Source organism: Mustela nivalis, assembly GCF_964662115.1.
Source record: "Mustela nivalis genome assembly, chromosome: 13".
NCBI classification, from domain to species: Eukaryota; Metazoa; Chordata; class Mammalia; order Carnivora; family Mustelidae; genus Mustela; species Mustela nivalis.
Window position 1 is genome coordinate 41275782 of NC_139032.1, and position 13136 is coordinate 41288917.

Below are 13136 nucleotides of genomic sequence, written 5' to 3' on the forward strand. Positions count from 1 at the left end.
CACAGAGAAAGAGAAGTCTTCCCAGAAGGTTCTGCTGGCTTTATAGTGAGCGTTAAATGATGAATGAGTTACCAGACAGATGAAGCAGAGAATTGGGATAGAGGAAGGCGGACCTGCAGGGACAGAGAGCTGAGAAGACAAGTGGAAAAATCATTCCAGGAAGAATAGGGAGCATTTTTAAAGAAAAAAAAGAAAGAAAGAAAGAAAGAAAAAAGCAAACAGCACCTTCCATAACTGTGATTTTTTTTTTTTTTAAGATTTTATTTATTTGACAGAGATCACAAGTAGGCAGAGAGGCAGGCAGAAAGAGAGAGGAAGGGAAGCAGGCTCCCTGCTGAGCAGAGAGCCTGATTCGGGGCTCAATCCCAGGGCCCTGGGATCATGACCTGAGCCGAAGGCAGAGGCTTTAACCCACTGAGCCACCCAGGCGCCCCTATAACTGTGGTTTTAATATAATGAAAGCATAGGATACATTTACAGAAAAGCTGGAAAGCCAGGCTGAGCATCTAGTCACAAAAAAAGGCTACAACACGGGTGGAGAATTCTCTATCTTGAATGGAGCATGGTGTCAGGACACGATTTACACTTAACACTGTTAACCATCACGTTATTTTACAAAGTTTTTTTGAATGACTTCATGCTTAATGTTTGGAAAAGAGTACGTGGATAATGTCATTTTGCATCATAAAATATTATTTGACTATTAAAACTTACATTTATGATAACTTTGTAACATTGAATAACTGTTTAATCAATGTTTTAGCTGATAATCTCAATGTAAAAAGTAACCAACAAAACTGCACATACAACATGATCAGCAACCATGTAAAAAATTATGATTAGAATAAAGAAGACAGTGATGTCTGGGTGGCTCAGTCAGTTAAGCATCTGCCTTCGGCTCAGGTCGTGATCCCAGAGTCCTGGGATCAAGACTCATGCTCCCTACTCAGCAGGGAATCTGCTTATTCCTCTCCCTTTTCTCTCCAACCCCACCCCGCATGTGTTCTCCCTCTCTCTCCCCCTCACCCTCTCTCTCTCTCAAATAAATAAATAAATAAATCTTTTTTTTAAAGAAGGAAGAAAAAGTACTGTAATATTGAAATGTTAACAGGGACCATTTTTGAGAGGTAAATAAGTGATTTTTTGAAATTTCATTATGCTTATCTACACTTTGCAAGTCTTTTTTGAAATGGGCATGTGGTATTATTTTTATCATCATGGAAAGCAACTAAAATAATGGTGAAAAAATCACCCCCCAGGTGTCCTTTATAATCCACATACAGAGGCAAGAGCAGAGCCATCGAAACTTCAGGCCCTGTAGACCCGTGGTTCTTCACACTCTCTCCTGCATAGCACTAAAGCACTACCAATTGAGTCATTGGGAGAACGTTATAAGGAAACATATCATTCAAATAACAAACCACCTTTCAAACTGGCAGTATTTCTGCTAATTTAGTAACACAGCAACAGTAAAATACCCATCTGTCTGAAATGATTTGCCTCACATCCTACTAGGTCTCATGGAAAAAAAAAAAAAAAGAGTTCATACGTCCTTACATGGCCATCACACCAAAGGGATTGATAAAGACATACACCTGTTGGTTAGCACTTGGAACAAAGCACTGGCAGGGAAGACAGATTCATCTCACCCCTAATGTTTCTATGTTGCTTTAGCCTGCCACAGGTGTTAAAATTATGTAAAAACCCACAGACCAACAGTGGTTGGTCTTTGATCCCTTTTCTGCTAGTCTATCTGAGATCTACTGGGGAAATCAAAATGAAGCGATTTGCTGTGGACCCTCAAGAGACATCAAGCAGGTGGACTCTGCTCCCCAAGCCAGGAAAATAAGCAGTGAAACCCTTCCTAAGACTAAATACACTTAAGAAGAAAAGGAGATACCATTTAAAAAAATAAAAATAAAAGATGTGTGGCAGAATGATTAAAATGTGCCCCACTAAGTAATTAACCATTAAACAATGGGCATCCTAATAAATTATTTTCCAAAGTACCTATAAAAATACCATTTCACAATATCTCCCCCCCCATTTCCAAATTCCTCCTTTTCTATCTCTAACCCCCCCATCCCGGGTTTCCTCTCCCACTCACTGCTTGTTTTCTCCACGTGTTTTCAAATAAGAAAGTGATTGGAATTCTGATACCTCGTACTCCCTTCACCCTCACCTGACCTTCTATAGCCCACCCCGCTTCCTGTGGAATCCACACATGAGAGTGGCATGTGGATGAGGACACCTGAGGTTGTAATCAAGCAGCAATAAAAGGGAGCGACGGGATATAGTATTATTACCGAGGAAGGGCACTCAAACTAGAGATCAGAAGAAGTGCAAGGGGCAGTGATTGATGAGGTACTGATTATGGGACACTGTTTCCTTTGCACATGAGTGGGTCCATCTACCCACTTAAACTAAAAGTCCTTCACAGCTGACTCTGGAGTATACTCCTTTGTAACCTATTAATGCCTAGTACTCTCTCTTGCAGATAACAGATGTTGAATTAATATTTTCTTTATTTGAACATTTTACATGGGGAGCAAATACCTTCTGGGTAACAAGATAACAGGATGCCAGAAATGAAAGAACGATGCTAATAAACAAGCCTTTACTGTATCATTATCTGTCGTCTCCTGGCGTCTATTGACATGGGCATTACACAAAACATAAGATATCACCTTTGCTTTTCAGGAACTCAAAAGGCAGACAAGTTACTTCTTAGGAGCTAGCTGGTGATCTAGAGTAGACTTCTTTTTAAAATTTTTATTAAGTCATCCCTATGCCTGACATGGGGCTCCAACTCCTGACCCCAAGATCAAGAGTTGCATGCTCTACCAACTGAGCCAGCCAGATACCCATTAAAGGATAAATATAATTATCTTAGAGTGCTTAGTTCATACATTTCTGCTATGACTTATGGATCCTAAACTGTGATGGTCAAATACAGTCTTCTTCAAATTGACTAAAAAGGGAATGTAGACAACCCGGGGTGAATTAAAGGTCTAAGTGGAAGCTTCAGGAACAAGGCAGCAAGAATACTTGTTCCTTCTCCACTCTGAAATTCATGTTATGGAGATCAGAAATCCTTCTAAATATGGTGACTATACTTACAAATACTAAATATGGTGATTATACTTACAAATACGGTGATTATACTTACAAAAAGATTATACTTGCTTCTTTTTTAATGGAAGCAAGCATCAAGATTGTTAGATTATCAAACCCACAGCAAGAAGTGGGGTTATGAGTTACGACTCTGTGGTGGGGCTTGTGTCCGTTCACGCACGCCAGTCACCATGTGGTCACTCACCCGTGTGTTTGTATGTCACGGCCCCTGAGATGACATCTTCCTGAGAGAACTGATCCACTGTGACTCCAGCTTTCCTCACCACCCCATGTTGAGGCTCTCGAGCAATCACAAACATCAGCTTCAAGTCATCACTGTCCACATCAGTAGCAAAAATGTATTCTGAGGTGATGACCACCTCTTCACCCTCTGCGCAATGCATCATGGGGTTGAGGTCAGCCTTTAGGATTGGTGGCTCATCATTTACAGGGAATACCTAGGGGAAAAAAATGCATGTGTTCGAGATAAAAGCGAACAATGACAAATTGCCCAGCTGGTAAACCATAGCTCAGCCGGAATGACAGGCATTTTCGATCTTCCAGACACAAGAAACAATAGTCATGGAATCTGGCCAAGCAGGCTATATCTTTTCCCCATATGAACCATCTTGTAAGAAATGGCCAACGTGAGACACATTTGAGGTAGGAATGGAAGGGTATGGTTATGGTTTGGGACTCAGAGCTCTCATTCGTTTCTAGAGAGACAAAATGTAAATGTAATACAAATTAGTCTTTGCTAAAGTCCCTAACCTCCTTTATTAAATTCACACATATTCCAGAGGAAATCTGGTCCTTATGGTCTGATGCATTTACATTTACCACATTAGAGTTATTTATATTTCAAATTATTTGGTGATTACAAAGCTTTTGTCTACCCTCAACTTCTTGCCACCCAGGAAGTTTCTCCAAACTTACAATAAGCAGCAGCTTATTTCAAACATTTTGAGTTAACTCTGGAACTGCATAACCATTAAATCAATCCCAGGCTTCACCTCGACAAAACGTTTTTCTCTCATTGTTCTGAAAATAAAGCTCTAAAGTAGAAAGGAAAAGAAGAGTAACATGGGTCCACTCGGCTCTCTGAATCCAATAGGATAATGAAGACACTTGAAAAGGCAAGTCTGTTACTGTTTTTTAATTAAAAAACATGTATTTATTTATTTATTTGAGAGAGAGAGAGAGTACGCACGCAAGCAGGGGAATGAGACAGAGGGAGAGGGAATCACAAGCAGACTCCACACTGAGCACGCAGCCCCACCCAGGGCTTGATCTCAACCCTGAGATCATGACCTGAGATGAAATCAAGAGTGGGTGGCTGAACCAATTGAGCCACCCAGGCGCCTCAAAACGTTAAGTCTTTTATTTGTCCTGAAAGCTTTTTATCTCTCCTTCTATTTTCAATGATAGCCTAGCTGGATATAGTATTCTTGGCTGCATGTTTTTCTCATTTAGTGCTCTGATATATATCATGCCAGCTCTTTCTGGCCTGCCAGGTCTCTGTGGATAAGTCTGCTGCCAATCTAATATTTTTACCATTGTATGTTACAGACTTGTTTTCCTGGGCTGCTTTCAGGATTTTCTCTTTGTCACTAAGACACTAAGACTTGTAAATTTTACTATTAGGTGATGGGGTGTGGACCTATTCTTGTTGATTTTGAGGGGTGTTCTCTGCGCCTCCTGGATTTTGATGCTTGTTCCCTTTGCCATATTAGGGAAATTCTCTCCAATAATTCTCTCCAATATACATTCTGCTCCTTTCTCTCTTTCTTCTTCTGGAATCCCAATTATTCTAATGTTGTTTCGTCTTATGGTGTCACTTATCTCTAGAATTCTCCCCTCGTGGTGCAGTAGCTGTTTGTCCTTTTTTTGCTCAGCTTATTTATTCTCTGTTATTTGGTCTTCTATATCACTAATTCTTTCTTCTGCCTCATTTATCCTAGCAGTGAAAGCCTCCATTTTTGATTGCACCTCATTAATAGCTTTTTTAATTTCAACTTGGTTAGATTTTAGTTCTTTTATTTCTCCAAAAAGGGCTTTTATATCTCCCGAGAATGTTTCTCTAATATCTTCCATGCCTTTTTCGAGGCCGGCTAGAACCTTGAGAACTGTCATTCTGAACTCTCGATCTGACATATTACCAATGTCTGTATTGATTAGGTCCCTAGCCTTCAGTACTGCCTCTTGTTCTTTTTTTTTGTGGTGAATTTTCCCGCCTTGTCATTTTGTCCAGGTAAGAGTATATCAAGGAGCAAGTAAAATACTAAAGGGGAGGCAAAGACCCCAGGAAAATATGCTTTAACCAAATCAGAAGAGACCCCAAATCATGGGGGGAAGAAAGGGGATAAAAAGAGGTTCAGGAAAAAAAAAAACAATTAAAAAAAGAAAATGAATAAAGAAAAAATATTAAAAAATATATATATATATATATTAGATAAACTTGTTAAAAAACATTAAAAAAGAAAAAGGTAAAAGTTTTTAAAAAAATTTAGCAGAAGAAGAAAAAAAATTGAAAATAAAATTAAATTAACTGCAAGATTAATGAATCATGGGGAGAAAGCCATGAGTTCAGTGCTTTGCTTTCTCCTCCTCTGGAATTCCGCTGCTCTCCTTGGTATTGAACCTGCACTCCTTGGTAGGTGAACTTGGTCCTGGCTGGATTTCTTGTTGATCTTCCGGGGGAGGGGCCTGTTATAGTGATTCTCAAGTGTCTTTGCCCCAGGCGGAATTGCACAGCCCTTACCAAGGGCTGGGCTGAGTAATTCGCTCAGGTTCGGTTTCGGGAGCTTTTGTTCCCTGAGGGCTTTCCACAGAGTTCCAGAGGACGGAAATGAAAATGGAAGCCTTCTGGTCTCCAGCCTGGAGGAGCCGAGAGCTCAAGGCCCCACTCCTCAGTGTGCCCTCAGAGAACAGCGCTCAATCACTCCCATCTCCCTGGCCTCCGGCCGTGCTCCAAGCTCACCGAGCCTGAGACCAGTTCAAGGTAACCCCGAGCAGAGAGCTCACTCCTCGGCTCTGTCTCTGTAGTCGGCTTCCCCGTTCTAATACCTGCAAGCTCTGTGACACTCAGACACCCCCGATCCTTCTGTGACCCTGCGGGACCTGGGGCCATGCTGACCCCACGTGGGCTTCATTCCGGTTTAGCCTCAGGAGCGAAATCCCTTAGCAGAACAGACTTTTAAAAGTCCTGATTTTATGCTCCGTTGCTCCTGGCATCCGTTGCTCCGTCGCTTGCCAGGAGCCGGCCCCTCCCCCCACGGTCTACCTTCCCGTCGCTTTGGATTCACTTCTCCACCAGTCCTACCTTTCAGAAAGTGGTTGATTTTCTGTTTCTAGAATTGCTGTTCTTCTTCTCTGCGATCTCCCGTTGGATTTGTAGGTGTTGCAATGTTTAGATAAGCTATCTAACTGATCTGCTACCTGATGTCATCTCAGCGGGCTACTTCTCCGCCATCTTGACTCCTCTTTAAGGCAAGTCTTTAAATCAGAAAAAAGGCCATCCTGTCTCTGAGTTCACAGTCTCAAACTTGGCACGTGTGCTACTCACTTAGTTATCAAGTCTGGTCTGCGGATACTCTCAACCCCACATTTCCTGCCCCCTTGTTTCAACCATGGGGATCATTTTAAAATGTGGCTTTTATAACTCTGGTTTCTCTTCAGATCATGTAAATTTTTCACCTTTTAAAATGTGCCTTTCAGGGTGCCTGGGTGGCTCAGTCGATTGGGTGGCTGCCTTCGGCTCAGGTCATGATTCCAGGGTTCTGGGATCAAGCCCTGCATCGGGTTCTCTGCTCTGTGGGAAAACTGCTGCTTCTCCCTCTCCCATTCCCCATGCTTATGTTCCCTCTCTCCCTGTCTCTCCCTGTCAAATAAATCAATAAAATCTTTAAAAATAAAAATTAAATGCATAAATAAATAAATAAATAAAATGTGGCTTTCTTCGAGCCCTGTCCTTATGGGGGCCTTCAGCTGCTTCCCAACACAACTCCAAGAATGTTTGAGGCCTCGTTTCACGCAATAGAGTGCCTCTGCCACCCCACTGCCTTTTCACCAGAAGACCCCATCTCCAGTCCTTGCACCATCTCTGCACACTCTCTCTGCCCCTTGGCTTGGTAGGCTCAGCCTCAGCTCTTGGCTCAGCGACCCTCTCCTTCAGATTACATGTGGATTCTTCAGGGAAAACTTCTTTGACGACTCAGACTCACTTAGGGACTTCTACCATTTACTCTTTTTTAGCACTCCATTTATTCGCAGAACACAGCATTTTAACTAATCAATCATTTCAGCGATAATCTATTTAATGTCTGCCATCATCCCCTGACTATCGTCTCTAACAGAACAGAGAGTTTCTTTGTCATGTTCATCATTGTATCCCAAGCATCTAGCATAGGAGCTGGCCTACAGAAGGTACTTTTTAAATATTTATGGAGTAAGCAAATGAAGAAAGGTAAATATGTATATATGATCTGCACACCCTGCTATTTAAACAGGCTAAAAACTCTACAACAAATATACATAAGATTATTTTCATATCTTCCTTTAAAGGGTAGTGGAATGGGGTAGTAGAAACTCAGATTTACTTATTTAATCAGAGGTTAAAAAAATATGCAATACTCTTCTATTTTCTATTGGCTTATTAGGAAACAGTATCTTTGTTCATGTCCTCTGAGTGGATTCATTAAAGATGCTCATTGTTACTGTTCTTGACTCTATCTGATGAATGTCATCAATATATCCATGATGACCACCTTACAAAATACAAAATAGCTTCAGGTTTCAAATAGTTAATGAAGCCCAAAGGCAATAATATTTAAAACATTCTTCCAGGGGAGAAAACAATCACATATAATTATCAAAAAATAACCTGTACTTCTGATTGGCTTCCAAAGCCAGTGCCCTTTTGCTTAAAAAGTAACAATAAACAGACTGTGTACACACAAATGAATGATTTGGGGCAAGTCATGGAAACTTCTTGAACCTAAGTTTTCTTGCCTATAAAATGGAGATAATTCCTTCCCCTTCTACTGCCCTGTGCTGGAAATAATTCCTTTTACTTCTTAAAAATACTAGATGGATATGATCATTCTTAATTAATTATTAACCATAAAAATATCATTCAAACACATTATCACCACTAATTAAAATTTCACATCACAGAGATCTGACAAAATTCAAACAGAAATAGAATTTGGTAAATAACAGTAAGAGGGACATGATAATTCTTTCTGCAGACCTTCTTTTGTCACTAAGTATAAATACCTGCAAACCCTATGAGTTTTGTTTACGGACTTAAGGGTTCACATAACAGAGAAACTCAGGGGTTCCCATCAACCTTGATGTGCAGATTTTTTCATCATTTGTCCAAAGGGGGAAAATCATCATTTCAAATAGATCTCAGAAAGGAGTATATAGAACAGGAATTCATAAAGGGGCACCACACACATAAAGACATGGCTTCTTCTGCACAAGAGGGAAAAGCCCAGTGATGGTAGCTGTCATCAGAAATATCAGAATCCATTTATACACAGAACCAACTGGTTTTAAAGTTAAGTATCTGGGTTTGAGGTCCAAGTGGCTTAAGCTTTAAATGGATTAGAAGGAGAAGGCAGCATGCCCATTTCACCAATATATCTTCACTATTGCCTGTCCTGAGACGTTCAGACATAAGCAGGTATGCTCTTGTTTGGAGTCCACAAGTTTCAAGTTCTACAAGGAATTCTAATGAGGCTTCCAAAGCAGGGGCCTGGCTGGCTCAGCTGGTTGGGCATCTGACTCTTGATTTTGGTTCTGGTCATGATCTCAGGGTCGTGGGATCAAGGCTTGCATCAGGCTCTGGACTGAAAGTGGAATCTCTCTCTGTCCCTCTACCTGTCCCCACCCAATTTATATGCTCTCTCTCCCGCTCTCTCTCATTCTTAAAAAAAAAAAAAAAGGGCTTCTAAACCAGATGCTTTATTTCTATATGAATGAGGAAGGAAACATTCTACCCACCTCAACATGTAGAACAAATTCTGCTGAATTCATGCCATCTGTGACCTCCAAGAATATGTCATCCTGAAGTCTCTCAGAGCCATCATGCTGATACCTGTGGGGATGATATTTGCCACTAGCCCCTCAAGACCACTGTGACAGTAGGAGATGTCTGACACAAAAGCTCTTCCATGGCTTTGGCCATATGGCCAGTAAACGAATAACAAAATACATAACATAATCACGAAGTCACATACCGAACTACTCAAGTGTCCCTGAATGTAAAAATTTGCTCCACCCTGGAAAAATGTTTTATATGGTTTCATGATATGTCTGACAAACCAAAATTAGCCCTTCAAGTTGCCACCATGGCAATGGGAACCAGTTGGTGTAGTTTTGCTTACTTACATAAAATAAGGCTGGGGCTGGGGAGTAACTGAGACAGATAGTAGGTAAAAGAGGGACACTGTGAATCTTGGTGAGGCCCCTCCTCCACCATTTTTAAGCCTGATCTTTCTGCCTGTACTTTCGATCTGTTCAGTTCTTCTACAAAACTCTGATCTACGAATTATTTATTGCTTCTCTTCTGCCATTTTCTTTTTTCTATTTACTAGCTCTCTTTCACTCAACCTATAAAGATTTTTTAATCCCTCCAGACTTCAAAATATTTTTCCTTGAGTTAGCTTTGGCCCTACTTTTCTTTAATTTCCAGTCAAGTTTTATAACAGAATTGTCTAATTCAAGACTTTCCATCTACTCTCCAACCACTGTAGTGATACATGGTAAGTTCTAAACAGTGGTTGAATTGAGCCAAATTTTTAGCTCATTAATGATTTGTTCAAAATAGGAAATAAGCCCTAAGAAATAAAATTAAAATTTACATAAAAATAATATTGAGGAGTACCTGAGTGGCTCAGTTGGTTGAGCATCTAACTCGTGGTTTTGGCTCTGGTCATAATGTCTGGGTCCTGGGATGGAGCCCTGATTTGGGCTTACACTCAGCAGGGAGTCTGCTTGAAATTCTCTCTCTCTCCCTTTCCCTCTGCCCCTCTCCTCTTTCACATGCACATGCTCTCTCTCTCTCTCTCTCAAATAAATATAAAAAAATCATATATCAATCATATAAAGCACTTAGATATGAAAAAATCCCAGGTTAAAAGATAATTTTACTCAGAACTATTCTTACCCATACACTGGGTAGGGACTCAGGTTTGGGATTCCATTCCAGTGGTGAAGAAAGTCCACTCCCACCGCAGTATCCCTCCCACACACTGCCTCTTATGCTCCTTGATATTTTCATCAAAAATAGATATGTGATAATGTACTAGGTCCTATCTTACCATACTAATACCCCTAAAAGAGCCAAGCGGATCTAGGAGTACACATCCAAAGGCATGGCTAAGGAATCAAACAGAATTTCCCAAACCAGACTCTTCCAGATACTAACTGAGTGACCTCAACCTCCGAGTTTCTTCAACTATAATATAATATATACCACATAATATGAGAATACAACCATTGACCTTGTCAGGCTTGATTACTGTAAAGATTAAATGGGGAAAAAAAAAAAACCACAACTGCAAGTCCTTGAATTATATGTGCTGGCAGATAATAGTACTCTTCTATCCATTGCTTGCTCCCTAGTAAGAATTACCTAAACAGAGCTCTTATTCTAACATGTAGCTAAGAGCTGAGATCTCTAAAAAAAGGAAATTTTAATGAGGATAAGATGAGTAGTGAAAAAGAGGTCAATATATTAGAGATCATGAATAACTAATGTAACCAAACTAAATTTCAGATGAAATTGATGTTCTTGTGCACAAATTTGAGCTCCTAGTCAACTTCCAAGTGTGGAATTAAGCATTTGATGCCTAATACCTTCTGAGAGGTCAAAATTCCCATTTACAATTTGAACCTATAAATGAAAAGTCAGCTAGTATATCTGTCTACCTGATCCTTGCTTTTGAGTATCTTGCATTGTTTTACAGGGAAGGCATGTTACTAAATTCTGCAGGAAAGTTTCTTAGAGAACCACAGTAGCAAGAAAGGTGAAAGACCTTAAGGTGAGGGGAACTGCTGTAGGACCTTGACAAATAAATTGCTCTCTCTGTCAGAAACCCAAGTACTATTCCATGCTCTACCTACCCAGTCTACCCTTCATGTTTGCCTGCAAGTCCCTTCCCAGTACAATGGAATAGAAATTAACCCTAACTCTTAACCAGACTCTTCTGATCAACAGAATTTATTCCCAGTTTCCACAGTGAAACTGACTGTCCTTAAAGCCAAGTTCAACTATATAGATTAGCCATATAAATTATTTCAGTCTATATTCATCTAGTTTGCCTACTGCCTCTTGTGATATGTATAGTTGAAGCAAATTAACATTCATGGTAATTAATTCCTATTGTTCAAATATCCAAAAGGTCATTTCCACTGGTACAAGCTAGACAGATGGAAAGAAAATGTCTGGAGGGAAATTGAAAGTTTATCATTTCAAATTTTCAACTGACCCTTGAAGTACTAACTGGCTTGCTAGTAACCCAGAAAAAATCGAACAAACTTCTATCTTTTACTCTGCCTCACAACTCATCCAGATGAAGGCCAAAGCATATCAAAAAAGAGATCCAGGAATTGTTCTAACCTAACTTTTAAGGCATGGAGGTCTCCCCAAGAAAATGTGCCTCCTGTGTTTAGAGGAAATCCATCCAGCTCCACACTTCCACACTGAGGCGGTCTTTGCAGGGAGAGATAGATGTTGTCCAGTTTGGTATCCACATCAGAAACCAGAACATTCTCTGTGCTGATGATACACTGACCTCCCTCAGTCACTCTCAGGGAGCTGGTAAACACCTAAAAAGAAGGAAGAAAACATTCTATGAGTTTTTCCTGAAGACTGAGCTCATTAAATAAATGGAAAACGTCTAGTACCACCTTCACATGTCAATTAATTTTTCAAGGATGTAGTAAAGGGAACAAGTTCATAGCTGAACATCTTGGCTGAAAAAAATTTTTACTAAACATTTCCGATTCTAAGCACTGAGGTATACAAAGAAGCAAGGTGGATTTGTAAGCTTGAAAGTATCTACAATTCATTACCTCAGACCCCATTATAATGGAAGCAGCAACCGAACTGGTTACTATCAGTGGCACTAAATAGAGGAAATAGTAACGTCCATCACCATGTCCATACCCCCCATTGCTGGATATATATATATATATATAGATATAGATATATATATATATATCAAACAACAACAAACAACACTTATATCAAATTCCCCTAGAGGACAGAATCCATCTCTTCCTTTTACCCTAAAAATTCTTAAAGATTTGGGAAATTGGTTGGAGCTTTTAAGTGTCAAATGTAATGAGTATTTTCAAGATAGAAGTAGACCTGGGAAATTGAAGATCAGAGATTGAAGATTCCATAAGAAATACATTTATTCAAACATCAGACAAATAATAAAACCATAAAGATAACTTCTGATGACAGAAAAATCCACTACTCAACAAACAATTCATTTGAAAGTAAAAAGCAAGTCAGAAGGGGTTGGGATATTTTATCATTACATTGTGACTTGGCAAGAAGTGTTCTATGGCCAAATAAGGCTTGAGAAGAGTCATGTACAGTATCTTCACCTTGGAGATTTATAAGGCGTGTAAGCATATCCAACATTATGAGATCCTCAGTAGAAACATTGGTGAACTTTGTTTAGCCTCTCATTCTCCTAAATTTATATTACTACACAGAAGTAAAAGCAAGCAGATAGAGTTGGGGTACCAATCATGGGCTCTGAAGTTCCCCTCCTAAAGGTCTGAGGTAAGTGCCCCACCCATGTGAGGATACAGCATTCTTCAAGAAAGAAGCTGCTCTCTTCAGACCAGCTGCTGCTCCCAGAAGGCAGAATGTTCCTGAGGAAAAAGTTGATAAAGGGAGTGGTTGGAGGGGGTGGGGTTTGGGGGGCGTGGAGATGGGCAGAGGAAAAAGAAGTGAGCAAGGACAAGTCACAGCCTTCACTCAGAGCCCTCCTCTA

General features: G+C 40.1%; 1 protein-coding gene across 3 annotated transcripts in view; it reads right to left on the reverse strand.

Moving 5' to 3' along the window:
* FREM1 (FRAS1 related extracellular matrix 1) overlaps window positions 1-13136 on the reverse strand; it is a 187797-nt gene that overhangs the window by 90026 nt on the left and 84635 nt on the right. For all 3 annotated transcript variants that reach the window (XM_082695032.1, XM_082695031.1, XM_082695033.1), the window contains 3 exons: window positions 11744-11952; window positions 9124-9217; window positions 3320-3572 (listed from right to left, as the gene is read on the reverse strand). In XM_082695032.1, coding sequence (XP_082551158.1) covers window positions 3320-3572; window positions 9124-9217; window positions 11744-11952 — 556 coding nt within the window. The remainder of the gene's footprint in view (window positions 1-3319; window positions 3573-9123; window positions 9218-11743; window positions 11953-13136) is intronic.